This window comes from Electrophorus electricus, chromosome 6 (genome assembly GCF_041902795.1).
Source record: "Electrophorus electricus isolate QZ-2024a chromosome 6, ASM4190279v1, whole genome shotgun sequence".
Classification (NCBI taxonomy): Eukaryota; Metazoa; Chordata; class Actinopteri; order Gymnotiformes; family Gymnotidae; genus Electrophorus; species Electrophorus electricus.
The window spans coordinates 26489215-26514555 of record NC_137502.1 but is presented as its reverse complement, the minus strand read 5'-3'; the positions used below and the strand labels follow the sequence as shown (position 1 = coordinate 26514555).

At 47.7% G+C, this 25341-nt stretch overlaps 3 protein-coding genes across 4 annotated transcripts in view; 1 reads left to right on the top strand and 2 right to left on the bottom strand.

Moving 5' to 3' along the window:
* The window catches only part of ulk3 (unc-51 like kinase 3), a 14890-nt gene extending 10286 nt beyond the window's left edge, over positions 1 to 4604 (top strand). For both annotated transcript variants that reach the window (XM_081716171.1, XM_027020090.3), the window contains 4 exons: positions 1313 to 1353; positions 2664 to 2711; positions 3063 to 3126; positions 3477 to 4604. In XM_081716171.1, the coding sequence (XP_081572297.1) occupies positions 1313 to 1353; positions 2664 to 2711; positions 3063 to 3126; positions 3477 to 3493 (170 nt within the window). In that variant the 3' untranslated portion in view covers positions 3494 to 4604. The remainder of the gene's footprint in view (positions 1 to 1312; positions 1354 to 2663; positions 2712 to 3062; positions 3127 to 3476) is intronic.
* Positions 4605 to 6234: 1630 nt separating this feature from the next.
* LOC113584306 (growth arrest-specific protein 1) lies at positions 6235 to 9540 on the bottom strand. The gene has a single exon (XM_035524879.2). The coding sequence runs from the start codon at positions 8026 to 8028 to the stop codon at positions 7285 to 7287; it is 744 nt and encodes a 247-aa protein (XP_035380772.1). The 5' UTR covers positions 8029 to 9540; the 3' UTR covers positions 6235 to 7284.
* A 104-nt stretch (positions 9541 to 9644) lies between these two features.
* On the bottom strand, positions 9645 to 23255 carry cplx3b (complexin 3b). The gene is made up of 3 exons (XM_027021590.3): positions 15659 to 23255; positions 11755 to 11842; positions 9645 to 11268 (listed from the first exon to the last, which is right to left on the bottom strand). The coding sequence occupies exons 1-3, from the start codon at positions 15814 to 15816 to the stop codon at positions 11044 to 11046; spliced, it is 471 nt and encodes a 156-aa protein (XP_026877391.1). The 5' UTR covers positions 15817 to 23255; the 3' UTR covers positions 9645 to 11043.
* Between the last annotated feature and the right edge of the window lie 2086 nt (positions 23256 to 25341).

Genomic DNA, 25341 nt, shown 5'->3' with positions numbered 1-25341 from the left:
GAGAGGGGGGGAGAGAGGGGGGGGAGAGGGGGGGAGAGAGAGGGGGGGAGAGGGGGGGAGAGAGAGGGGGGGGGAGAGGGGGGGGAGAGAGAGGGGGGGGGGAGAGAGGGGGGGGAGAGAGGGGGGGGGAGGAGAGAATGCAAACAGGTGGAGGAATGGTGGAGGAGAGAAAGTGCCAAAACGGGGGGGAAAAAAACTGCAAAATGTTTTCAAGGGGAGAGGAGGAGGAGGAGAGAGTTAAAGAGAAAGTGGGAATCCAGATGTGCTTGTGAGTGGGCGGGCGGGCGGTGCCAGGGCAGCGTGTGTGGTACGCCTCCTCCGTCATCTGGAGCCCATTCAGCCGCACTCTCCTCCCCTCCTGCTGCTATTAAGTACTTGAAACAAATGAGAACTGTTATCTCCTGAAGTGGGCCATGCTCGCGTCAGCGGCCTTGGGGACCGAGGGGATCTGGGGAGGGACCACCCACCCCCACAGCAGTACTGCATTAGCAGAGGAGAGCTTCACGCAGACACGCTGCTCCTAATGAAGGCATGCCTAGCATTGCCACTCCAAGACGGGAACTCCCCAGATTGCCATCGCTAACCATGGGGATAGCTGGGAAGACTACATTTTCACCGCTGACCAGTGCAATTTCAGTAAAATGACAATAAAACAGATAAGGAATATTTTTTAAAAATTGGCTTTGTTTGCTATCTAAAAGAACATTTGTACGAACATTGCCAACCTATTTTTAAAAAGGTGGTGGTAAATATTTTGTGTATTTATATAAAATTCATATATGTTGGTTTCATCTGCATTAACAAATGTTTGCGTTAACAGTATTTACAAGGGTGCTTGCAGTATAAAAACACATTAAACGCCTCCACCTTCTCTTTGGTGAAAAGCAGGTCACTTAAGTGAGAAACTCTGACATAGCATACAGAGGGAGCAGGACTGTACTGATCACATCAGTCATAGAGCCAGCAGTGGTTCATTACATCTCACTGTCTGTACCATGCATGGGAGATAATATGGTGGAACTATAGAGGAGTACCTAATAATAATGACATCACTCAGTGTGCGCGTGCGTGTGCGCATGCGTGTGTGTGCGTGCGTGTGTGCGTGTGCGTGTGTATATATAAATTTTTTTCTCCCCCTCTCATATATACATTTTCTCGTGTATAATCACACACACACACACGTGTATATATATTCTGTGTATGTACTATTGGCAACATTTTTACTCCTCTTTCATGCTCATTACTATGTGTTTGTTAATGTGAGCTACTGTCTGCCCCCCCCCCCCCCCGCCCCCCCTTCCTCTGTGTGCAGCGGAGTCTCAGGGCCGTAGGAGAGAGCTGCTACACAGTGAGGTGCGTAGGGGAAGTGTTACAGTGGGCTCACATAGCTCTAGTGCCAGTCTGCAGCGCCGTACATCTCTGACCCAAGGCACATTAGCACACACTTCTCCAGCACACACCTGTACACTCCTGCACACACTAGCACAATCCAGCACAGTCCTGCACACTCCATGGTGCTCTTGCACAATGCAGCACACTCCAACATGCTGAGCATTCCAGATGCAGTGATGGGACCCTCATGCATCACATATGGCCTCAGTAAGAAAAACTGAAATGTTGACATCTTACTGTTTTTTCATCCAAGCACCAGCATTGATGCTCACTTCACTGTTGTCTGTTGAGAGACTGGATTCTTTCAAACTTCACAGTGGGATGTGCATCTGGGTCAAGACACGGAATCACAACACACCAGAAGCTTCTTAAGCAGGCAGAGAGAAATGGAGGGCTAGAGATGAAAGTGTGGTTTTAGCAGTTTTCTCATTTGAAGTTTTATGAGCCCTTAAATAAATTCAGATATGGCTGAGTTAACCAAAAGCTGCATGTGCGCGCGTGTGTGTGTGCGTGTGCGCGTGCGCGTGTGCGTGTTGCTGTCAAAACCTGGTTTCTGAGTGAACCACATGTGATTATTGTTCTGCCCAGCTTTGGCTTTCCTCTGTGAAAAAGCCACACTGTCATCTGTGGGATTCAGCACAGGCTCTTATTCAGAAAAGTATTCTTAGCTTTTACAAATAGGTGAGAGTTCAAAACCACCTTTCAATTGATCGCTGGCTTTAAGGCATCAAACATGCGTCTTTAAAAGGAAAAACAAACAAACCACAATGTAATATTTCACAAAGAAGTGCTTGAGAGTGTTACAAGTCCAATAAACTTGCGTAACAGCAAGATCTTAAAATGTCCTCCACTTCCATTATGTTTCTAGCTCATGACAAACATCTCCATTCATTACTGGTCATTTAAGACCCATCTTATTAAACCCTGCCCTGAGGTTAGCGGTGCTTAGCTCTGCTCCTGACCTGTGGAGGTTCACTCTCTCTCTCTCCTGCATTCAGACCGTGTAGTGTTTGGGTAGTGCAGACCTGTGAGAGACAGGTGGCTGGTTCCTGAGGCTTTACTAGGGTCAGGTCATGGATGAGTCAGGGTTTGGGAGGAGTTGAATTTTTCCTGGTGTCATATAACTGGAAGAACTTGGATCTGGGTTGTTGTGGGGATGACCACTCTGTCTTCACCAATAATTCAGATCCAACAAAGACATGATGTACTTTTATTAACAATTTGTGTCATTTTATCACAGATTACTTTCTTTGTCTAATTTGCTTTTTCAGATTAAGAGTTTGATGAGTAGAGCTGAATACCTTAAGGAACAGATAAAGGTAAAGTCACTGTCCTCTATGGGACCACTTCTTATCCAGATTGGGCCTGGTCTTATCCAGATTGGGCCTGGTCTTATCCAGATTGGGCCTGGTCTTATCCAGATTGGGCCTGGTTTTAGCTAGATTGGGCCTGGTTTTAGACAGATTAAGCCTGGTTTTAGCCAGATTGGGCCTGGTTTTAGCCTGTAAGGGTTTCTCACTGGAGAGGGCCATAGACCATCTAACTTAGTCTAAGGTTAATCTTAAACTTTTCCCTTTTTTTCTATTTTACTTATGCAACCTGTTATGCCAGCCATTTATCCTTATCTGCAGTGTGCGTGTGCGTGTGCGTGTGCGTGTGTATGTGTGTAGATGCGGGAAGCCCAGAAAGATGTCTCCTTGGATAAAGACCCTGTCTCTGAATCTGTGCGGACATGTAAGTGTGGAACACCATGTTTTTTGGAGGGGGGAAAAAATCATCATCATTGCCTGTAACATCAGTGCCCGTGACTGAGTGAACAGTAGGTCTTTGGGTCCCAACCAGTTATCTGCAGCTTTACAGTGAGCTGTGACAAATGTTTGTGATCTCTAACAACAGCTCTGAAGCGTCTGTGTGTATGAGAAATGTCAGGAGATGTAAACGTCACTGGTTTCCAGGCTTTTCGGCTGGTGCAGAGGGGCTGAACGTGTCTTCTCTCAAGCCTCTGCACTGAGACAAACTTAATGTGGACACTGCACATAAGGTCACAGTCCATAATGCTCTGCTGTTCTCTCTCTGTATCTTAGCATGTTGCCTACAGTAACCATGGCTGACTCACCACGGCAACCGTCGGACTTGTCCTGCAAGGTCATGTGACCAGACTGGAGGGTGACCCATGCACTTTAGTATTGAAAGAAAGAAAAACCAAACAGGAATCTGATTGGTCCCCACATGACAACAGCCTTCATAGCCACGTGGGTACAGACAACAGCCAGTGTTTCATCGTACAGTAGTAGTAGCAGTCAGTTTGCATCATACACATACCACACCCAATATTCGAAACGTTTTCCACATCACAGTCAGTTTGCATATTATACAGCACTCAATATTTAAAAAAAAAACATTTATTGTAGAAAAATCATTTGCTGTACAAGATCATGAAAATTGGAGGAATTCCTGTAATCATGTTGAACACCTCGCAGTTCTTACTGTGTCTTTATTCAGTTCTGCGGTTCTTACTGTGTCTTTATTCAGTTCTGCGGTTCTTATTGTGTCTTTATTCAGTTCTGCGGTTCTTACTGTGTCTTTATTCGGTTCTGCGGTTCTTATCGTGTCTTTTTGCAGAGTCACACTTTGCTTTCTGCTTTTGATGCATCTTTTGTGCGAGCCCTTGCACATGCATGTACATGCATGCACACGCAAGCACACGCTCGCACACATACACACACACACACACACCCCTCGCTGCAGTTTGCACGCAGAACGTGTGTTGATGACGGGGGTTCCCGGGCCGTGTGGCTTCTGCTCTGTTTGTCCTGCCCTCGAATTTACTTTCAGGCCACGCCCATATCAAGCGCTGGAACGTTCTTTCTGCTTGCCTCTCATGCCACCAGTTAACAGTTTAGACTGGTGTCACTGGTGCTGCGGTGCTGTGGGACTCCTGCTTTTTACTGCATCCCAGCTGTGGTCCCAGTACAGAAATGTAGAACAATGGTTGGGGTGGTTAGTTGTGATGGTACATTGACTACGTGTGCTGTAGAGACTTGGGATTTAAAGAGTTAAGGTTATCATTGTGATCTACTAAACACCAGACTGCTGTGTGGGGAAAAAAAAGACTTTCTGTTTGTTTAGGCTTTTTTATAAAATATATATTTTTGGTTCTTATTTATTGAATGTTACAAAGTCTACAAAGGAAATAAAGAGACTAAATCTTACTGCAGCTGATGGTGTTTTGTGTGTGTGTGTGTGGGTGGGTGGGTGGCAGACTCGTGGCTGCTATACCCTGCATGGTCTCAAATTCCTAGGGGTACCATACTCTTCATAACTGCAAAACAGGTTCTCCTGATGATACCTTCAAAATGGGTAGTATCAGCTAGTAGATACCAGTCAGCACTGGTATCTCCAACTTCATCCAAATATTGCTAGTAGTTAAAGGTATAGGAAGCAGTTAGCATTTCACAAGCAACACATGCCAACCAGATGCCAACACAGATCAACAAATGCTGGCCAGTCCCTATTCACTTTTATTTCTCATTAGCAATTAGCATTTGGGCATAAATCGTCCTTTTAATGTTGTTTTCTGAAGTACTTGGGCCAAACGTGAACGTGAGTCATGGGTAAACTGGGCGGACTGGGAGGTGGGCGCTGCTGGTTCCGGGTGTACTGGGTCAGCACCTCAGCCTGGCGTGTATCGGCCTCCGGTGAACAGGCGGAGGAGAAGCGTCTGGCATGAGCGTGGTTCAGAAAGCATCAGGGAGAAAGGTCACACTCCCACAGACAAACGGCATCTTTCTCAGTCACACGCACACTCCATCTCTACCACATGCCTTCTCGCACAAAGCACCACTGTGGTTGTAACTGGGAGGGTTTTTTATGGTGAGGTCCCTAATGCCCTGTTCTGACTCTCCCCCATCCTCTGCTCAAACTGGCACTGGCTTTGTGTGGGTGTGGAGAGGTTTAATCCTTGGAACCAGTAACTCACCAACACAACACATGCACACAGTATTCAACTTATACTGACTTCACAGTCATGAATAGAACGTTGTATCCATGGTACACAATGCTAGGGGTAAAATCTGCCATCTACCCTCAGAGTTTGTGTGTGTGTGTGTGCCTGTGTGTGTGAGTGTGTGTGTGTGTGTGTGTGTGTGTGTGTGTGTGTGTGTGTGTGTGTGTGTGTGTGTGTGTGTGTGTGTGTGTGTGTGTGTGTTGGGCGCGCGTAGTAGGGGGACTGAAATATGTGTCTGTCCCAACTCCCAGTTTAAGCAGACAGCGAGGCCCAGCTCCTGGTCACAGTTACAGAGCTGCAACCCCCTTCCACCCACTGGCTGGCTGTGCTGCCTTTGTTTGTTTTGGTTTTGTTCCCAGAAGCTGAAAAGGGGGGGTGCTGGTGTTGGGCACTGGGGACTGGTCCCCGCCTCCCACACTTCTGCTGGAGTTGTTTTCACAGCAGAGCCTTTCTGGGTGGCACAGAGTTCCAGCCCTTAAAACGTTACCAACAGGTGGTACAAGCATTATTTTATCATTAGTTAGTTTACAGGAGGATTATAATTAAGAAATCATGGTTAGAGCAGCAGTACTACTACTTTATAAGTTTTATGATGCTAATTAAGTTAGAGTTCTGTTATGTCTACACTAACATAACATTCCAAAAAGACAAAATATAGTGTCTACGTTCAGTAACAAACAGGGACAAATGTTGGAGCTAAAGTTGGAACTCAGGTTTGTTCAGTTACAAACAATACTGCCCCCCACTGGTGCATAAAGATAACAGTAAGTGTAAGCAATACAGGACAAGTTCGACCAACAATCTAATTCTCATTAACCCAACTAACCAACCTCAGGCATGTTCCACATTCAGTTTTATTGCTTCATATTTTTCAGAACATAAATATATTGCTTTCTGTACATACAAAATTTGTGACAATTCAACTTTTTACCAACTATAAATGCTGTAATGCTGACGCATCTAATGTGGTTAATGATTCCTGATTTAAGCATAAATGAGAAAATCCAAAATTTAAAGAAATACAGACAACTGGCAGGACGACCCACTTTGACAACAGAAAGGCATGTACAGCACATTTTTCCATTCTTTACATTTCTCCAAGCCAAACCAACCACCAGCAGACACTGGGAGGGTGGAGATTAAAAGGGTGGAGATTACATCCCAAAGAGAAAACAGCTTCCTTCAGGTCAGATTGGCTTCACACTGGAAATAACCTTCATTACTTGAGATCCAAAACAAGCAACGGAGCCAGAGAAGGAACGAGGGAGGAAGAGATGAAGTGTTTGCTCTAAGGCTGGGAAGGGTGAAGGAAACGGCTCATGCCAGGGGATGCTTTAGCCCAACGAGCCGGCCGAGAGAGTGCGGAGCGTGTGTGGGTTTGTTTAGTAGCCTGTGATCGCCCACCCTCTCCACTTCAGTTAGCAACTCTGCCCCGCAGCCCTGCTCTCGTCTCCGACCATCCACCGCGAAGACTTGGAAGTCTAACAGCCAGAACAATGAGCCATCCGCAAACACTTGCTGCACAAGTTCACTGTTTGTCTTAGGTCATACCGAAAAAAGGCACACTTTAGACAGCAGTGGTGCAAAACACAAGGGGGGGGGGGGAGAAGACCAAAGAGTGTGGGAGGGAATATATAATTTATGTCCTAAGGCTCTTAATGAGTTGTTTCACAATCCTGGAGTTTACAACATTTTTTACTGACCAAGCAGTCTCGGGTCTCTCCGTAAGCAATGTATCTGTTCTTGCAACTCACGTTTTTTTCAGAGAACTGTAAGACCCCAGCCTACAGCGCAGGCTTGTGGGTCAAACGACACTAAACTCCATCCATTTACTCCAACTCAAGGCTGGCCGAGGCGTCTGGCCACACGCGAGCAGTCGCTGCACGTCAGTCCCTGAGGAGAGCCAGCGCGAGAGCCCCCCAGAAGAGGGTGCCGTGGCTAGGGAGATGCGGGGCGGCGGACGAGGGGACCGTGGCGTCCGGGTCCCCCTCGCCGTCCCCCTTGGCCTCGTAGTCTTCGTCCTCGTACAAGTCGTCGGGGCCGTCGTGGCCGTCGGCGGCGGCGTCGCACAGCCGTGCCATGTTTTCCTTCACCACCTCGCAGAAGGGCCGTTCGGCGCCGTCGCACGCGCACCGGTCCAGCGCCGCGCCGGCCGGCAGGAGCAGCAGCTGCCCGATGGTGGCCCTGCAGCGGCTCGGGCACTTCCTGCCGTTGAACAGCTGCCCGCAGTGTGCCAGGTAAGAGCCCAGCGCCGCCCGACAGACGGGATCCGCCTCGCAGCGGCCTCGCGCCTCCGTGCAACCGTCGCCGGGCGGCAGCATGCGGGGCAGGCACGGCTCGATGACCCGTTTGGCCCGCCTGCACTCGGTGTCCGGGCCGCAGTCGCAGGACTCCAGCTCGGCCCCGCCCACCGTGCGGTTCAGACGCACCAGCGCGCTCACGCAGTGGCTCGGGCAGTGGCGACGGGCGCCCCGCAGAATGCTGTCGCACGCGGCGACGTACTGGCCGTAGGCGCGCTCACACTCCTGCTCCTCGTGGCACCGCAGGATCGCCTGCCAGCACACAGACTGGGCGCTCAGAGCCACCAGCAGCGAGAGGAGAAACGGCACGGGGCCGCACCAGGGTCCCATGCTGGGCCTCGCGACGTCCGTGAATGCGTGCCGACTCCACAAACTCAGCTCTGGTCTACATTTAATAACCAGAGCGTGAGAGTCGTAAATCCGCGCGCACTTCGCATGCTGTACACAGACGACAGTTTATTCCCTGAGCAAAACGTTTGCTCAACCATTGATCATAAATAAATAACGTTGTTTTCGAGGGGAAAAAAAAGCCAATTTGCATAGACGGCGCGGGACGCCTGTAGGACAATGTTTGTAACAGTCAGAGACTACCACAGGAACGCGAGAAAAGTTTCGCCACAGTAATCGGTGCGGAAAAGCGCTCAGACGTTATCCGCGTAGTTTGGTCGCATCCCACACCGTGCAGTTCCTTCGCGCGTACATATTCCCACATGTTTCAATCCTCACGTCCGTCGCAGCGAAACGTCCATGTCCGCCTTTTAGGCTTTGCGCGTTATTTGGATGAGTCGTCCCTCCCTCCCGCGGCGCGTCTTTGTCCCGCCTGCAGCGGCGCTTCCCCGCGCACCCCTCCTCTGCGCTCCCCCGCCCCTCCGCGCCGCCGCCTCCGCCAAACGCAGAGCCAGCCGTCGGATTCATTCCCATAGTAACACGCGTATTCCTTGGCGAGCCGTGCCTCACATGCAGGATAAATCAAATGTTTAGAAATTTGATGAAACTCGCGAGCTGTGTGGTCTATGCCTTTTATCGCGCCCTACAACCAAACTCCCGATAAGCGGGACGTAAAACTTTCCTTTTTGAGAGCTCACATCTGTAAACCACTTCGGTTTAAAACGCAGAACAACAAATCTGTTTCTCTTTAACGCTAAACCAAGAACAAACCTCTTTTCAGACCAACGCTATCAGGACTGTGAGCACAAAGTCCTTAATAATGGCCGTCCTGGTCTCTGCTTCTTTTGGGGGGTGTTTTAATCTCGCATTGACGGGAAATAAAAGGCACAATAGCATTTTCTGCTCCGTTTCACGCCTTTTGTGTTAATTTGGCCGTGCAGTGACCGTGTATCTTTCTAGACCGAAGATTGTTTATGCCCTGGAGCTCGTCAATGGAGAAAGTTTTTAGCATTAATATATTTTATGGCGCGGTCCTTTCATAACGCACTCGAAAACCAACGATACACCCCAACCTTTCTGCTATTGTAATGGAAACTATTCTGATTGTGTTTTGTTTAGCTTCGTGAAAAAAAGCCCCAGACACATAAAAACAACTATAAACACATTTACAAAAATACCACCATGTGGTAAAGATGACCACTTGGTGGAGCATTAAATATGTAACACACTATGCAAGTAAAAAAAAGAATAATATATTGCAATATAATAATTAAATAGCTTTTAACATATACTAACATGATAATTATGTGTATACAGAGTTAAAGTCTAGTGTGTTTGATATGTTTGTAACTGTAAATAATATCGCCCAGAACGACGCGCATAAAAAAATGTTTATAAGGTGTGAAATCAGTTTTCCTAGTGTATGGGATCAAGCTGAAGCCAAAGGTCTCTACCATGTAATAGCGGCACTATACCGCTATCTGCTGGTTAAACGTGGTATTGCCGTTGTATTGTAAACCTCGGAATTGAGCGAAATTACAAGCCAAGAAACACAAAACTCATAAAAAATATGTTTATTATAGTTCCGACAGTCAAAACCATAAAGTTAGCCCAGTGAGGTCCGTACAGATGTTACGTTATAGGATGGGAGATTACACAGCGTAGAACACTACGGACACAGATGCATAAGAACGAAAATCCAACCAAAAGGCAGACGCTTAATCTCAGGTTTTCCAGAAAAGCTCACTCTTACACATCAAGGTAATAAATAAGTATATAGGCCATTGGGTAAATAAATAAATAAAGATTTACAACCAACTCTCCTCTTTATATTGCTTTTTATTACAGAATTATAGTGCGTCTTTGTTTATTACCAAGCCGAAAGACACACATTTCAACATCTGCTCTTGGCAAATATGGCATGAGGTACTTGCCTTATGATTCCTGTTAAAAAACAAAACAAAACCAAAAATGGCAATGACATAAACTCAGGTTTCAACCAACTGTCACAACACATGACTCCAACAAACCTCACAAAAAACAATGTGTTTTGTTTCATTTTTTTTTTACAAAATGAAATATTTTCATCTGTTCTACTCCAACTATACATTATTAACTCGATCCAAAGACCCAAGCTGTTTTATACAACAGTGTAATGCTTTTGAATATAGAATATTAAGATGGGAACAGTCAGATAATGTGTACACATTATAGCTGATAGACAACACAATCACCTGCACGACGCAGCACCACTGCAAGGATGTTGAAAGGTAATGTGGGTCAAGGGTCAAGGGTTAGGAGAGGGTTAAATGCCTGGGGTCAGGGCAGAGGGCAAAAAGTGGGAATTTGAATGGTATGAAGATTTGGGTTCCTACCAAAAAGCAGCCATGCCTTTCCCACGAGCCCTTCCTCCAAACCCAAAAGTGACGTTCTGCCAACTTGTGCCACACCCCCAGGCCAGATCATCTCCACGCACGTCTCTTGTGTTCGCGTAGGAAACCAATATTGCTTTAACGTACTGTTTTCTGGACCCAGATTAACACTAGCACTGTCAGAATGATAACATTACCGCTACTAATGCTTAAAGATTCTTAAATTAGTGCGTCTATCACCTTCACTCGTCTCTGATATCAAAAGGCGTGTGATGATACAGAATGGAACCTGAGGGGATTTCAGAAGTGTTTCCCAGCTAAAGGTTTTTCCCTTTCTGAGAGTCAGTCCACACGTACATCATTCTGAAGCTCCACAGAGCACAGGTCCACGTGCCCAGGACGCACCATAACCGGCAGGGCAAAAAAAAAGAAGGGGAGAGGAGAAAAAGAGGACGAGAGGGAAGAATGGGGGGAAGGAAGGAGAGAGCAAGACGGAGAGAGTGTGCATTAGAGAGGGGAGAGAGACAGAACAATAAAGAGAAATTGGGAGATAGATAAAGAGAGAACATTAGACGGGGGGGTGTTATCACATGAGCGTGCACTTCTCGGCTGAGTTCTTCAGCTCCTCCAGGGTGGCCTGAGCTTTGTCCTTCAGGTGGTCCATGTCCACATGCTGCAGGCTGGACAGCTGACCCAGCACCGACTGCTTGTGCTGCTCATCCTTGTTGTCCTCGGCGATCATCTTGGCCAGCTCGGTCGGCAGCTCCACGTCCTGTGTGGCTGCCTGGATCTGCGTGTCGTCCAGCTCATTCTGACACAGGAAAATGCGTAGAGACACACAGAGAGAGACACACACACACACACACACACAGAGACACACACACAAACAAGCATGCGCACACATTCTTGTATTAATTTGTGGACTTGTATTACTTTGTAGTGCCTTCACTCAAACCTAACCTTAACATCAGTAACCCATATGAAATCTTCAGCCTCTATCAGCCCTGGTAGTTCAGTTTTTCAGATAAAACATGCTAATAGAAAAAAACCTTTTTCATATTCCCAAAACCATAGTTTAATTTTCACACCAACCTGTGAGCAATTGATATAAATAGCTACAGACATGCCTGCACACACACACACACTTATGCATAAATACGTAAAGAGATGCATGGGTTTCGCTCCGCTGAGATGCCTGTACTGATTGTGGTTTTTCTTATGCTGTTCTGCGAGATACGATCTGTATACTCGTTTTAAGACTCTTTTCAGCGAGGTGAGGGTGTGATCGCAGCTGCACCTTAGGCAGTCTGTACTTTTCTCTGAAGTGAGATCTGACTGTGGCCCTCTCCGCCTTCCTCTGAGCAAAGCTGGCATCTCGCTCGCGCCTGCAAGGAAAGAGTGAGAGGTTTAAGTAAAACACACACACACACACACACACACATATACACCCACACCCACACATACTCACACCCACACCCACACACACACACACTCTCACTCACACACACACACACACACACACACACACACACTCTCTCACTCACACACACACACACACACACCCACACATACTCACACACACACACGTACACTCTCTCACACACACACATATACACACCCACACACACAGACACCCACACATACTCACACACACACGCATACTCACACACACTCACTCACACCCCCCCCACACACATACTCACACATACTCACACACACACACTCTCACTCACACACACACACACACACACACACACACACACACACACACACACACTCTCACTCACACACACACATACCCCCCCACACACACCCACACACACACCCACACATACTCACACACACTCTCACTCACACACACACAGACACACACACACACCCACTCTCTCTCACTCACACACACACATACACACATACTCACACACACACACACACACACCCACACATACTCACACACATACTCACACACATACTCACACACACTCACTCACACACACTCACTCACACACACTCACTCACACACACACACACACACACACACACACACAGAATTTTATCTTAATCCCTGGTCAGAATTTAATCTTAATCCCTGGTCTGAGACTTAGTCATATTAGGAGGACAATCTTCTTTGCATCAATTTGCCACCTACATGGAGAGTTTTCTCACCACACAATTAGTAGGATTTAATAAGCGTTATTTTTGAAGAGAAACCAAGACAGTGTCATAACTCTGTGTGCTAAGTGATGAAAAGAGTCACCCTGATCTCACCAACGACTTCAGAAAAGAAACACTAAATGAATCTAGTAAATTGATGTTGTGTAATGAAGACAGAAAGACACACACTCACACATATACACACACACACACACTCACACATATACACACACACACACACACACATACACACACACATACACACACACATACACACACACACACAGGTCAGTGAGTGATTCTGGGAGGGAGCGGAGAGCAGAAAGGGAAAACTGGCTGTACACTGAGAGAGAGAGAGAGAGTGAGTGAGAGAGAGAACGAGAGAGAGAGTGAGTGAGAAAGAGAGAGAGTGAGTGAGAGAGAGAGTGAGTGAGAGAGAGAACGAGAGAGTGAGTGAGTGAGAAAGAGAGAGAGAGAGAGAGAGAGTGAGAGAGAGAGAAAGAGAGAGTGAGTGAGTGAGAGAAAGAGAGAGTGAGTGAGAGAGAGAAAGAGAGTGAGTGAGAGAGAGAACGAGAGAGAGAGTGAGTGAGTGAGAAAGAGAAAGAGAGTGAGTGAGTGAGAGAGAACGAGAGAGAGAGAGTGAGTGAGTGAGAGACAGGGAAAACGCTTGATGTTCAAGCACACTGCCAGCTGCCATCTTAAATTCTCTGCCACAGTTCCTGCTGCAACATACACACTCACCATTTTGTGTCCTACCATTGCATGTGCAAAGCCTATTTTAATATTCACATGTTACAGAATTTTAAAAATCTATAACTGGGTTGTGAACATTGCCTAAAAATATACTCTTTTACCGCAGCTGTTTACACTAGTTCCCAAAGCAGATAGTACCATCTCATTCCCACGCAATGCATTCATATGCAGGGTTCCTTCCTACACTCAAAAATGACCAAATTTCTAAATAAACCAAATTAAATTCAAATTGATCATTTTAATAATCATTGAATCTACTGTTTGGGTTAGTAGACTGTAGTCCAAAGCCCAACTCTGTGACGAGGGTGACAGGAAAGTGAATACTGTTTGTTACAGACAGAAACAGACCCGCCTGTTAACACAAATACAGCAGCGTCTGGGAACGCCATGACTGATTTCCTAACAGCGACCCCAACGATGATAACATGGTCAGCACACTCACTAAGGCTCAACTGGGCCAATGACCTGATCTGTGGCATCTGCCATCCTCGCCTTTTGTGCCCTTTAAGCTAGTCTGCACTGATCTGGCAGTTCGTAACTATGGAATTGCTGGTTGTAATCTTTTCTGCCTAGGGTGGTGGTGACGTGCTCCCATGACACCACTAGAGGGCAGAGTAGAGCCAGTGAGCGAGAAAAGGAACCTCTGCCCTTGGAACTTACGATCAGGTCATCACATATTTTCTCAAATTAAATAATAAGATTAATAAAGAACACATGCAGAACAGAATTAATGTCTTGATCTTGACAAAGGAACGATACGATACTCTAAAACCATTAGTTTATTTTGAATGAGAAGATGATATGGAGCTGACGAAACAAGAGAAAAGTTTCAACAAAAAAAGGGAATTTTGTAATGTGGCCCTGGCCACATGAAGCCTAACTATTAAAAGGTAAAGAGTCACGGCCACCCTCCCGCCACAGCACCGCTGTTATTTTTTAAATATATCTACATGGGACAAATATGGGACATATCTGACATATAATGATACGAAAGTTAAGTGTCTGGTGAATGAACATGTGCTTGGGGTCTAAGATCCCCTTCTGCGTTTGGGGTTGTAAATCCCTGCATGTTCCATGCGCTTTTTTTAAAGACTCAAGTAGAATGTTGCCCCCGTCTCGTAAATGGTACCGTTTCGGCTCTACAAGAGAAAGGCTGTCTTTGGAAACGCGAGCGCTCCACTGATAAATGCCAGTCACTGAAGTGAAAATACCAAGCTACGTGTCATGCTCTCTCTACTGAGAACATGGAGGGGAGTGTGTATGGATGTGTATGGACGGTCCTATCGCCTATTCCGCCTGACCTATTCACAAAGCAACATCTGAACTGAGGCTAGGGTGACCGTGTCTGACCCAACGGATAATCAACTACAAATTTAGGACAGACCCGAAATCCAAATTTAAAGGCATAACATGGACGTCTGTATATGGATGGAAACTACTAGATTTACTACTTTGTACGCCTCGGTTTCTCCGTGGCCAGCCTGGATGGAGATTAAAACCTGCTTTTCTCTTGACAAAAGCTTCAGAAATAAGGTGAGAAAACCAACACTTAGAGTCTATTTCCAGCAGCTGAAACAGCGTCTCCCGCAGGGATTTTGATGGAAAGTCGTGATGTGCGTAAAATCTCTCGAGTAAAACTCTCGCTGGATTTACGGAGCCCACTGTTTGGACAGACTCCCGTGAGGTAGCCTGGAGCGACAGCCCACTTCTCTTGAGGCGCATTCCGTGCCGCATACTCATCTGAGTCGCGGTGTGTCGTCGTCCCTGCATCCCCGCCGTACGGCCACAGCATCAGCACGGCACATTTTTGTGTGTGCCTTACTCTAGATACCCATTTTGAGGTAAAGTGTAGAACTTAACATTTACTTATTTTTCTTTAAAAAAAACATAACAAAACTGAACCAAGAACATTGACACAAAGTCATCGATTAATGTGTAGCAGCACATTAAAACATGCTAAAGAGTTCATTTTCGAAGTCATTTATAAAGGTGCCACCGCGAGACATCCCTAAGCGAGAACGACAGCTGCACAAACACTATTCCAGTTATGCGCAAAAGCGCGCGTCACTTCGCTTTTAGTTCAGTCTAAACTCTTAATTCAGAGTCATTAAGTTCGACCAAAAAAAAAAAAAAAAAAAAAGATCCGATCAACTTTCAAAGCAAAATATATTCTTTTACTCATTGTTTTGAGAAACTGAAGCAAACTAAATACGGTGGATAACCCTTTCAGAAGACGAGCAACGTGCTTTACTTACTTCTCTTCTTCCAGAAGACGAGCAACGTGCTTTACTTACTTCTCTTCTTCCAGCTGCTGTTGGTACAGCTCCAGCTCCTCTTGTGTCATTCCTTTCGCTGAAGCCTCGCCTTTTTCGCCGTCGGATTTTTCGTCCGTCAAGCCTCCGGTGAGGTCCTTCAGCTGACCGCCGATCATGTGCTTCACCATGAAAGCCATCGCGCCAAATGTAAATGTCTCTTTACGCACGTAAAAAAAAGACTCAAGCACGCACTCAACGCAAAGTGGTCCAGAGGGAAAAAAAAAAACAAATAACGGCACTACAGTAAACTCATGAAAAACACAACTCGTTAAAAGTAAGCAATGGCTTATACTATTTTCATACAATGTCGTTATACAACAAAGGCGACTCGGAGACCAATTCAGCACCGACACTAGTGGACAGCTCCTCTACTGCGGGAAGATTAGGCGAGTCAGAGCGGAAAAGCGGAGTATCAGAGTCAACAAGTTTGACTGTTCATTTCACCCAATCCAGTTCTTGCTCAACGTTCTCCCTTCATCCAATCCCATGTATGGCTGGTTTACGCGGCCACATGTATGAGGCAATGGGCAAACGCGCTGCTCCGTGATTCGCCGTCCTTTAAGTGCTCGTGCACCGATTCAGAGCGGCGCGTTTCACGTACAGGCTCAGGCTCTGACGGGTGCACGTGACGTGTCAGAAAGTGTCTCGCAGCTGTTTTTAGTGCGGGAGTGCCTCCGACGTCGGGCTGACGGTTAAATTGCAACTAGCCTACGCAGTGTAGAAATGAAGGCGTGAGATGGGCGAGATGGCTAGAATCTACCAGCTAAACCAACGTGTCAATACGGAGAAATTGCAAGCTGCCCGAGGGGCTACGTGACCGTGACAGAGATGCGCGCGTCTTTAAGAGAAAATAGCAACCCTCAGACGTCACAGAAAAACAAGCACGTGCAAATCATTAACCGCATCCATCAGCCCTCATCCTACACATAAGGGGCTTTAACTCCAACTTTGCTGTTCAGCGTTCGAAACCCAGGCCGTAGAGACTTTGGCGTAAGAGATCGACGTGAAGACAGTTGATCCTCGTCTCTTTCCCGTGGTCCCTTAATGCAGAATTATCGCCAGTTTGCTCTTCTAAGTGACCGGTCTGCACCGTCGTCACGCAGATGTTCGCTTAAAACCTAATCTCAGTCTCGCGGCGGTCCACTAGGAAATGCGCACAGGCATCATTGAAACTGTGCTACAGCTGTTAATTTTCAAACACAAGCTCCAATCCCTATGGCAACCGAAGCAAAGGGTTAATAAATAAGTTATAATTTACGGAGCACACCATTGGAAGATGCTTACGATTGTCACCAGGTGTGGTTACCATGCTATGTATGCACGAACTTGTGTTTTTGGCTAAAGACACTCATCATGTTCATAACTGGTCATAATGCATCATATTACTTCACGTGGCTAGGTGTCGTCACGTTAGAATATGCGCAACGAGGCACGAGCCTGATACACAGATGGAGAATGGATGCGAAATCCTTACAATCTCTTATATAATGCCAGCGCGGGAACGCGCCCTCCTCACCCTCTGTAGGGTCAGCCACTATGAGGTCATCAGCTGACGACCCAGGAGCCAGACACTCTCGCTCACTCGCTCGCTCTCGCTCTCACACACAGACCTGCGCGGGGGGAGGGGCACCTGACTGTGGCCTCAGCTGTTTCTATTGCCCAGTGTGTGTGTGTGTGAGAGAGAGAGAGAGAGAGAGAGAGAGAGTCTCCCGTTGTTTGTCCGTATGTCTTTTTCTGGATAAATGAGGTTAGCAGGGCGCAGACACACACACAGTCCTCTAGTGACGGTGTCACGCACCATTCTCTTACCTGGAGAGCCTAAACCAAAACAGCTATTAACAACGAATAATTACCATCTTCAAAACCCGGTGGAACGCTACAGTCGCTTCTGTCGATTATCGCGCCGCCATCAACAGCCCACACGCAGATTTAAATAAGAATAAGGGACGTGTGTGTGTGTGTCCTTATCATCGGGCATTTTGGAACGCGAGGACCGTAAGCTAAGCAGAACAGACAGCTATTTAGCAATGACAAGAGACGTGGTGATGGAACTGATTTGTCACAAGGCGCCGGAAAGGAAAAAAACAAAACAAAAAAAACGTCTCCGCCTCTTGAACTTGGAGATTGTGTCTAGCAATGGAGACCTAATTGGCAGTAATCACCTCCCCACTCTGCCATTTCATGCCTAACCGCTCCTCACACACTTCGTCGTGTGTCCGTAGTCTCTGGTAAATAGAGTTGTTTAACGGGTGGACTTAGCTCGATCTGTTATGTGCAGGAATGGTTTACAATAAATGTAACCTTTCTAATAAGGAAGGCATGATAGGGCCAGTGACAAGACTGACGCCCTCACCGTGGAAGTACCACTTCTTACTCTCAGTAGGAAACACAACCAGACAGACAGACCTATTACTGCGCTCTCAGGGCAACCGGCGGGAGGGCACAGATCTAAGGAAATCCCTTGTAAGACTACACTAAGTTAGAGATGAGGTCCAGGGAGCTCAGCTGGTATCGAGCTGTCCATAGCCCATCATTTGAGCTTCTTTAATACGGTTGGTATAGACGGATGGCGTAGTTGCGGCTAAAATGTCTGTGAGAGTCCTCATTCCTCACTGCTGATGGCTCCAAACAAGTCTGCCTCCGACTGTCAGTCATTTTACGTAGTGTGACCATCACACGGAGTCTGCTCGGGTAGGCTGGTGAGGAGATCACGCCTGGGACGATCTAGGACAGCACTCGTCCTACGCCTTCAAAACAGCACTCCAAATAGGGGCTGAGAAGGAAATTCTCGCAACACTTCGCTTATTTAATTAAGCCTCAACCAGGAATTGCAGCCACCTTGCAGGCTTATTATATATATATTTTTGTGCAACAACTGTACCAACGCCTCTTTTACAACAACGAAGTGTTTTAAAACCCACAATGTGTATTTTCCTTGCGCGCTCCGTAAGACCCTCCGCCCGCCGCGTCACAGGTCGGCCGCGAGGTGCTTGGTGAATCACAAATCGCGCGACTTTGAAATGTCCCCAGCGCTATTTTTGCGCTGTTATCTTGGCACGTTTTAAACTACGACAGAGAAAGAGAGAGGGAGCGCTGTGCTGGAGTAGCCCGCACCTTCCCCAACGCCTGCCGGAGGACACGCTCGTCTCCATGGCGATGCACATTAATTACCTGCGAGCGCATTCCGCACCATGAAAGTGGCATAAGGGGGATTACGCAACGGAGCCAGGACTGGTCTGTTCTGGCTCTCGGTGAGCTCATCATCTCTCGCGCTTAGTGTTGCCGTTTTCTTCACCGCTCTGCCTCTCTTCAGTCCTCTTTCTCTCTCCTTTCATCTTCCGCGCTCTCTCTCTCTCGTCGTCTCCCCTTTCCCCCCCTGTCTGTCTGTCTGTCTCTCTCGGTTCTGTTCCGGGAGAGGGAGCGCGCACAGTAGTTTAGTGTTGGCCATGCTTAAACGGGATGCGAAAGCCGTAACATTCCGTTTACAGCGACTTCCTGCAATCAGTCGACGGAGGCTGAACGGGAGAGGCGGAGATAGGAACGCCGTCCGTTACACGTGAATAAATCTGGATCGTAGGGGCAGGTTTGGTTCCAGAACTACGGAAGGCAATAATGGACGATTAACAGCACTAGTTAATGGACGCAATCAGAGCGTTTGGGTCCTAACCCACACCGAGTTAAACCTTCTAATCGTTTCCCATTTCCAGAGAGCAATGAGAATCCCTGCGAACGCCGCGTGCCTCGGAGACGCGACGTCTCTGTCCTCTGCAACTTCACTGTTCAGGGCCTTAAGAAGTGCCAATTTATGAGGTGAACAGAGATAAGTTTAACATGGTTAAAAGCTGCAGTTCAGTCCTGAGTTGTAATGGTTAGGCACAAAATATTTCTTTTCATGCTTTTTTCATCAAGTGACAGATTGCCTTAGGCTGCTTTTCTTAACCTTTTGCTTTACACTTACAGACATCACAAGCATTTGTTTAAATAGTCAAACAGTTTCCAATATCCTGAAGCGAGCAGGGACGTGGTCCCACACCGACGGGGGACACCTGACAGGCCGGCCGCCAAGGCCAAGCACTGCGGGCAGGAGACGAGCAGTCCAGGGGGACGAACCAGCTCAGGTGGCGCGTGCTGCAGGGTTGGAGCAGGGTGCAGGGGGAGGTGTGGTCCCACGCCAGTGTTCCAGTTTTTGGGGCACGGTTAGTGGGACGCATGTCCAGGATTTTCACGGTTAGCGGGACGCATGTCCAGGATTCTGAGTTTGACTGTCAGTAGAGTTTAGCACTACATGGTCTGTGCTGGACACTTCATGGCCTTCTGCTATTGATATTGAGACATTTTCATTAATATTTTATTTTCATGTATTACACTTTTATTTGTACTAGTCATTAATTTGCATTAAGTGCTATGGTGCTGTGTGTGTCAGAGAGTGTGTGTTTCTTGAACAAGCCTGAAGACACCAACATTGCCCACAGCCTGTTCTTATCCAGCGATGGTGGTCTATAACACACATGTTCTGGCAGGAGGCGGGGCTGGGTTGGTAAAGTGGGAGGTGTAATGTACAGATCCGTGTACAGCTAGGGGTAACATGCAAATGAGGGGGGGGGGTGCGCTGAGGGGCGGGGCCTGCGGCAGTAGCCTTTAGTGGTTGGCTGTCAGCACGTGTGCGGCTTGCCCGAGGTTCTAATCCAACACCATGCAGACGCGGAGGGGACGTGGCAGCGTTCGGGAGCGATCTCGTCACGTCTCGTTGGTGTGCTTCTGCCGCTGTCCTACCACGCGATCGATGGGAGAGCTCGTCTGTCGCACAAGCACTACAGTGCTTTCTTTAGCAGAGATGTGCACGGCGCTGTGCTACCTTCGTGCACGGTTTACACACACGCACGCACGGATAGGGGAGAAGGATAAAGGGAAAAAAGAGACGAGAGAAACAGAGAGAGGGGGAAAAATAAAAAAATCGATGTTCCTTTCGGTTCCTCTTTGAGAGCCGGTGGGTGCGTGACTAAAGAGGGGCTCAGCCACAATGAGGTTATCGGCGGCTGACGAACAACACCAAGATCAGACAGGGCACAAGAACCGACAGAGAGAGAGAGAGACAGACAGACACACACACACACACACACAGAGAGAGCGAGAGAGAGACACACACACACACACACAGAGAGAGCGAGAGCGAGAGAGAGAGAGCGAGAGACACACACACAGAGAGAGAGAGCGAGAGACACACACACACAGAGAGAGAGCGCGAGAGAGAGACACACACAGAGAGAGAGACACACACACACACAGAGCGAGAGAGACACACACACACAGAGAGACACAAACACACACACACAGAGAGAGCGAGAGCGAGAGAGCGAGAGCGAGAGACACACACAGAGAGAGAGCGAGAGACACACACAGAGAGAGAGCGAGAGACACACACACACAGAGAGAGCGAGAGACACACACACACACACACAGAGAGAGCGAGAGACACACACAGAGAGAGCGAGAGACACACAGAGAGAGCGAGAGACACACACAGAGAGAGCGAGAGACACACACACACACACACACACACACACAGAGAGAGCGAGAGAAAGCGAGACACACACACACACACACACCCATGCACACAGAGAGACACAGAGAGAGAGAGAGAGAACTTTTCCCTTAGACATGCACAGTGCCCACACAGCAGCACCCAAGTGGCCAGCCTGTCTGAGCATGCGATTAGCACTCATCGCCCCACCTCACACAAACAACACCTACCTTACACTTTCTAATAAAGTAGCTGGTGAGTGTAAATACCATCTCAGGTCCTAATTACTGAACTCTGGGAAAAAAAAGGAAGTTGCGCTATGTGTGCTGACGTTGTGGAGTTAATTACAAAGGCTTCAGCACAGGACTGACAAGCAAGAGGTTTAATTGCCTGAACTGACCCAAATTGTTGCCACAGCACTGACCAACTGTGGTGTTCACTGGACCAAGTGCCAAAATCAAACGCTTCTTGGCCTAAATGCAAAACGCGAGCACTACAGAGCTTTCTGCTTCAATCGATTTGCTCCAGCAACTGAAAATAATGATGTTTTCATCACGTTCTCATTTTTACGCATCGCAAAACACTTCTATCCACACATGGCATGTCCGCCTTCGAACAGGTCATTCTGTGCTTCGGGTATGTGCTCTGTAGATGTCGAGTTGCCATGACACCTCTTTCTAATGACTGTGAATGTGTGTGCGAGGGGGTGGGTGGAGGCCTATACTTCTGCATCTAAAAACGATTAGTGAGGAGTTGGGTTGAATTTACACGTACAACTGCTGGCTGTGTGGAGTTTGATCCGACTGCATACGCGTTCCTTAAGATCAGCAGTCCTGGATCCTGAAATCATTTAAAGTCTACCTGCCAGAGCTCCGAGTTCACAGCACTGTCCACCAGCACTCATCACTCATCAGGAGCATCCAGATTACACAGATTATTCAGATTACACAGGTTACTAATCTATTTATATCTAGCTACCTCTTTTATATTTCTATTTGTAGATTTTCCAGAGCACAAGCACTTACGTAAATCAACGACTATAATTTGTTTTGCGTGGATCTGCGTTAAAATACAGGCGGCCAAAATTGACCTGTAGTCCCACCAGGCTGTTCCTGGTGGGACGTTCCTGCGCCCTCTCAGTCTCAGCACCATTGTGACGTGTGCGCTGTTTTTTCAGATGGGCCAAACTGGTGAATGGTGGAGGTGGTCCCACAGAGAAAAAAGGACTCCACGATGGCTCTTATGGAGTTGGGTTTAATGCGGAAGATCCGAGAGCAGGGGAGGAGCCGGGGGTAGTGGACACCCAGAAGAGGCGGGCTCAGCCAGCAGGGGGAGGAGTCACTGGGTGGAACCCAAAGCACGCACTGAGTGGGAGATAACGGGGCGGGGCGTAGATGGCTGAAACATCAGTGAGACTGCAAATTGGCACTGCTAAGATGTGTAGAAACCACGGTCCCCTCGACTCCAGGACCCTTGATATTTCACAAAGTCAAACAGAACGTGGCAAACAGAGTCCCTGGGGAGCTAAGATTAGGTTATTTAAAGAGGTCGGGGATAAACAAATCCTGGACACACACACACACACACACACACACACACACACAAATGAAGCAGAGCGCTCCACTGTTACATCGACCAGCGGACTTGGGAGGTAGGCTTGCCACCATGCTCGCACACCTCTGAGCGCCCACCGCTGTGAACAGACAATTGGCCATCTGCAATTGCACAGCAAAACAGTGCCAAAAGCCACACACACAGAGTTTTCTTACCCATTACCCTTCTCTTTCTAGTCTAATTCTTGCTTAAAACAAAGAAAGAAGAAGAATAGTTGTGAAAATTAACTACAGCTGCCCTATAGGCAGGTCACACAGGTCATATTACACATGCGCCAGAATATGAGACATAAATATGCGATTATGTATTGCCTGTACAGTGCATTGACCAGCAATTACGTGGCTATTATGTGAAGGTCAGCAGGAGGGCTCTTCCTACCCGGCAGACACATCTGACCAACAGCTAACTTGGCTCAAATGAAGCGCCTCATCATCAGGACATTCACTTACACACGACCTGTAGGGATAACACGGCAGCAGGTGTGAGCGGAGAGTCGCGGCCTGTCAGGAGAAGGGCCAGAGTTCTGCTCAGCGCCGAGGCAAAGCGTTCTTCCCGTGCGTAGGTGATGGTAAGGTCGGAGCTGGCACGTGGCGTGACACTGCGCGTCCGTTGTTGTGTCAGGGAACGGGGTCGTGCTGCGGAACGCTGACCAAAAAAAAGGTTTGGTTTTTTTTTTGTTTGTTTTTTTTGAATGGGTGAGTAAGAGGAGGAATGAGATTCAGAGCACGTGAGAGCTGAGAGTGTAAGGCAGCAACGCTCACGTGGACAAAGTGAGGGAAGAGGTCACGTGTGGGTAATGCCATCGCAGATAAGAGAGAGAGAGAGAGAGAGAGGCGCGTGAGCTGAAAGAGAGATAGATAAAGAACGCCCTTGCCTTTAACCAGAGGGCATGACAGAGCTGCACCTGATGAGCACAGGCAGGAGTGCTCCAGGAGCAGAGCTCCGAGCTGCCACCCCAGACCACTACTGACCAACACACGGCCACAGAGAACACGTGAAGAAGCACAACACAAACGCTTCCATTTTTACGATGTCGATCTCATAGTCCTAATTCACTGATTTTAGCAATTAAATAAAAAGATAGAAAACCAAATGCAGTAATTGTTCAAAACCCCAAAACAGGAAGCGCACCGGTGATGCGTTTAAAGCCGACACCTGTGTGGGAAACGCAGATTTGTCTAGTCTCTTCGGCCACGGTCACATGACAACTGTTGAGGCTACAGCTGAAATGGAGACTTATTTTTAGGGCCACTTAGTGAAGTGTGAGGCTGGGCTATGTGTGTGTGTGTGTGTGTGTGTGGGGGGGGGGTGGTCTTCCATGTGTGTCTGAGAAACAAGTGAGAAAAGTGAGGTGTGCGAGCATGTGTGTGTATGTGTGAAAGAGGAGGAGAGAGCGCAAGTGTGTGTGCATGTGTTTGTGTGTTGTGGGCAAAAAGATTTGCAAAAGACGAGTCGTCCACCTGGGGCTCCCACACACACACACACACACACACACACACACACACACACACACACACACGATGACGACAGTGTCAGCTCTCCAGCAGATCCTGGCTTCCATGCCCCAAATAGATAAACAGAAGCGACAGGCTGCGTTTGCTCAGTTCTGGAGGGCTTCAGTAGGGACGGTCTATCGCAATCTAAAGGATCCAGAACAGAGCCTGCACCTCAGCCACACTGTCCGTGAAAATCATACATTTTAAAACTACGTTTAAATTCAGAACGTTGCAGCACCAACAATACCTGGATAACAAAAGGTCTTCCTCACAAAAGCCTTCCGACTTGAATGGAAGACGCTGGGATCAGGCATTAGCTCTCCCGTCTTAATAAGTGCAAACGTAGTAGTTGGGAAAACTGATCCTAAATCAGTTTGTCTGCTCCGATACATGACATACAGGCTCAGATCGTAGAGGAGGTCAAAGCTGCTTAGGTTTGGGGAGATTTGGCAGGCTGTGGGGATTATGTCGTCTTCTAACAGTTCTACGCAAATCTAGTTTAAATAAATAAACAAACAAATAAACCTAAGAAGAACTGGAGAAGCGAGTTTCCCCACAAGCTCCACCCACAGCAGAGCAGCGCCGACTTCCAGAAGCATGGACTAAAGATAAAGGATGCTGGAGTCCTGACTCCCATGTCCCTTCGGAAGCTTCCTGTCCTCGGACTACACGTCCCCCACGACGCGCGATTCCCCGGGGCAGTGGGCGTCGGTGGATGGGGAACCTTTCAGCCACTCGCGTTGCTGGGTTTTGCAGAGGAGTAAAGAGCCCTTGGGGCGTAGGAAACATTGGATGGGGCGCTGAGGTCACCATAAGACACGGCATTCTGGATCAGACGATACGAACCAGAGGGGGAAGTAGGGGTCATGCAACTTCCTAGGCTCGATAAGGACCCAGGCTAAGAGTATACTGCCACCTGCTGGACAGTCATATATTGCAGTGATTTCTCCAACCGCAAGGCTGAGCCGAGTCAGAGCAGAGGGGTCGCAAAACGGAGCTTATCTAGTCTGGGGTGGAAAACCATACACATT

What these genes read in the sequence shown, in the direction of transcription:
- LOC113584306 (XM_035524879.2), bottom strand. Translation starts at nt 8,028, where the DNA reads ATGGGACCCTGGTGCGGCCCCGTGCCGTTTCTCCTCTCGCTGCTGGTG.
- cplx3b (XM_027021590.3), bottom strand. Translation starts at nt 15,816, where the DNA reads ATGGCTTTCATGGTGAAGCACATGATCGGCGGTCAGCTGAAGGACCTC. An exon ending in CAGCAGCTGGAAGAAGAGAA is followed by an intron (nt 11,843 to 15,658) that starts GTAAGTAAAGCA and finishes CTTTCCTTGCAG; the next exon opens with GCGCGAGCGAGATGCCAGCT. An exon ending in AAAAGTACAGACTGCCTAAG is followed by an intron (nt 11,269 to 11,754) that starts GTGCAGCTGCGA and finishes TTCCTGTGTCAG; the next exon opens with AATGAGCTGGACGACACGCA.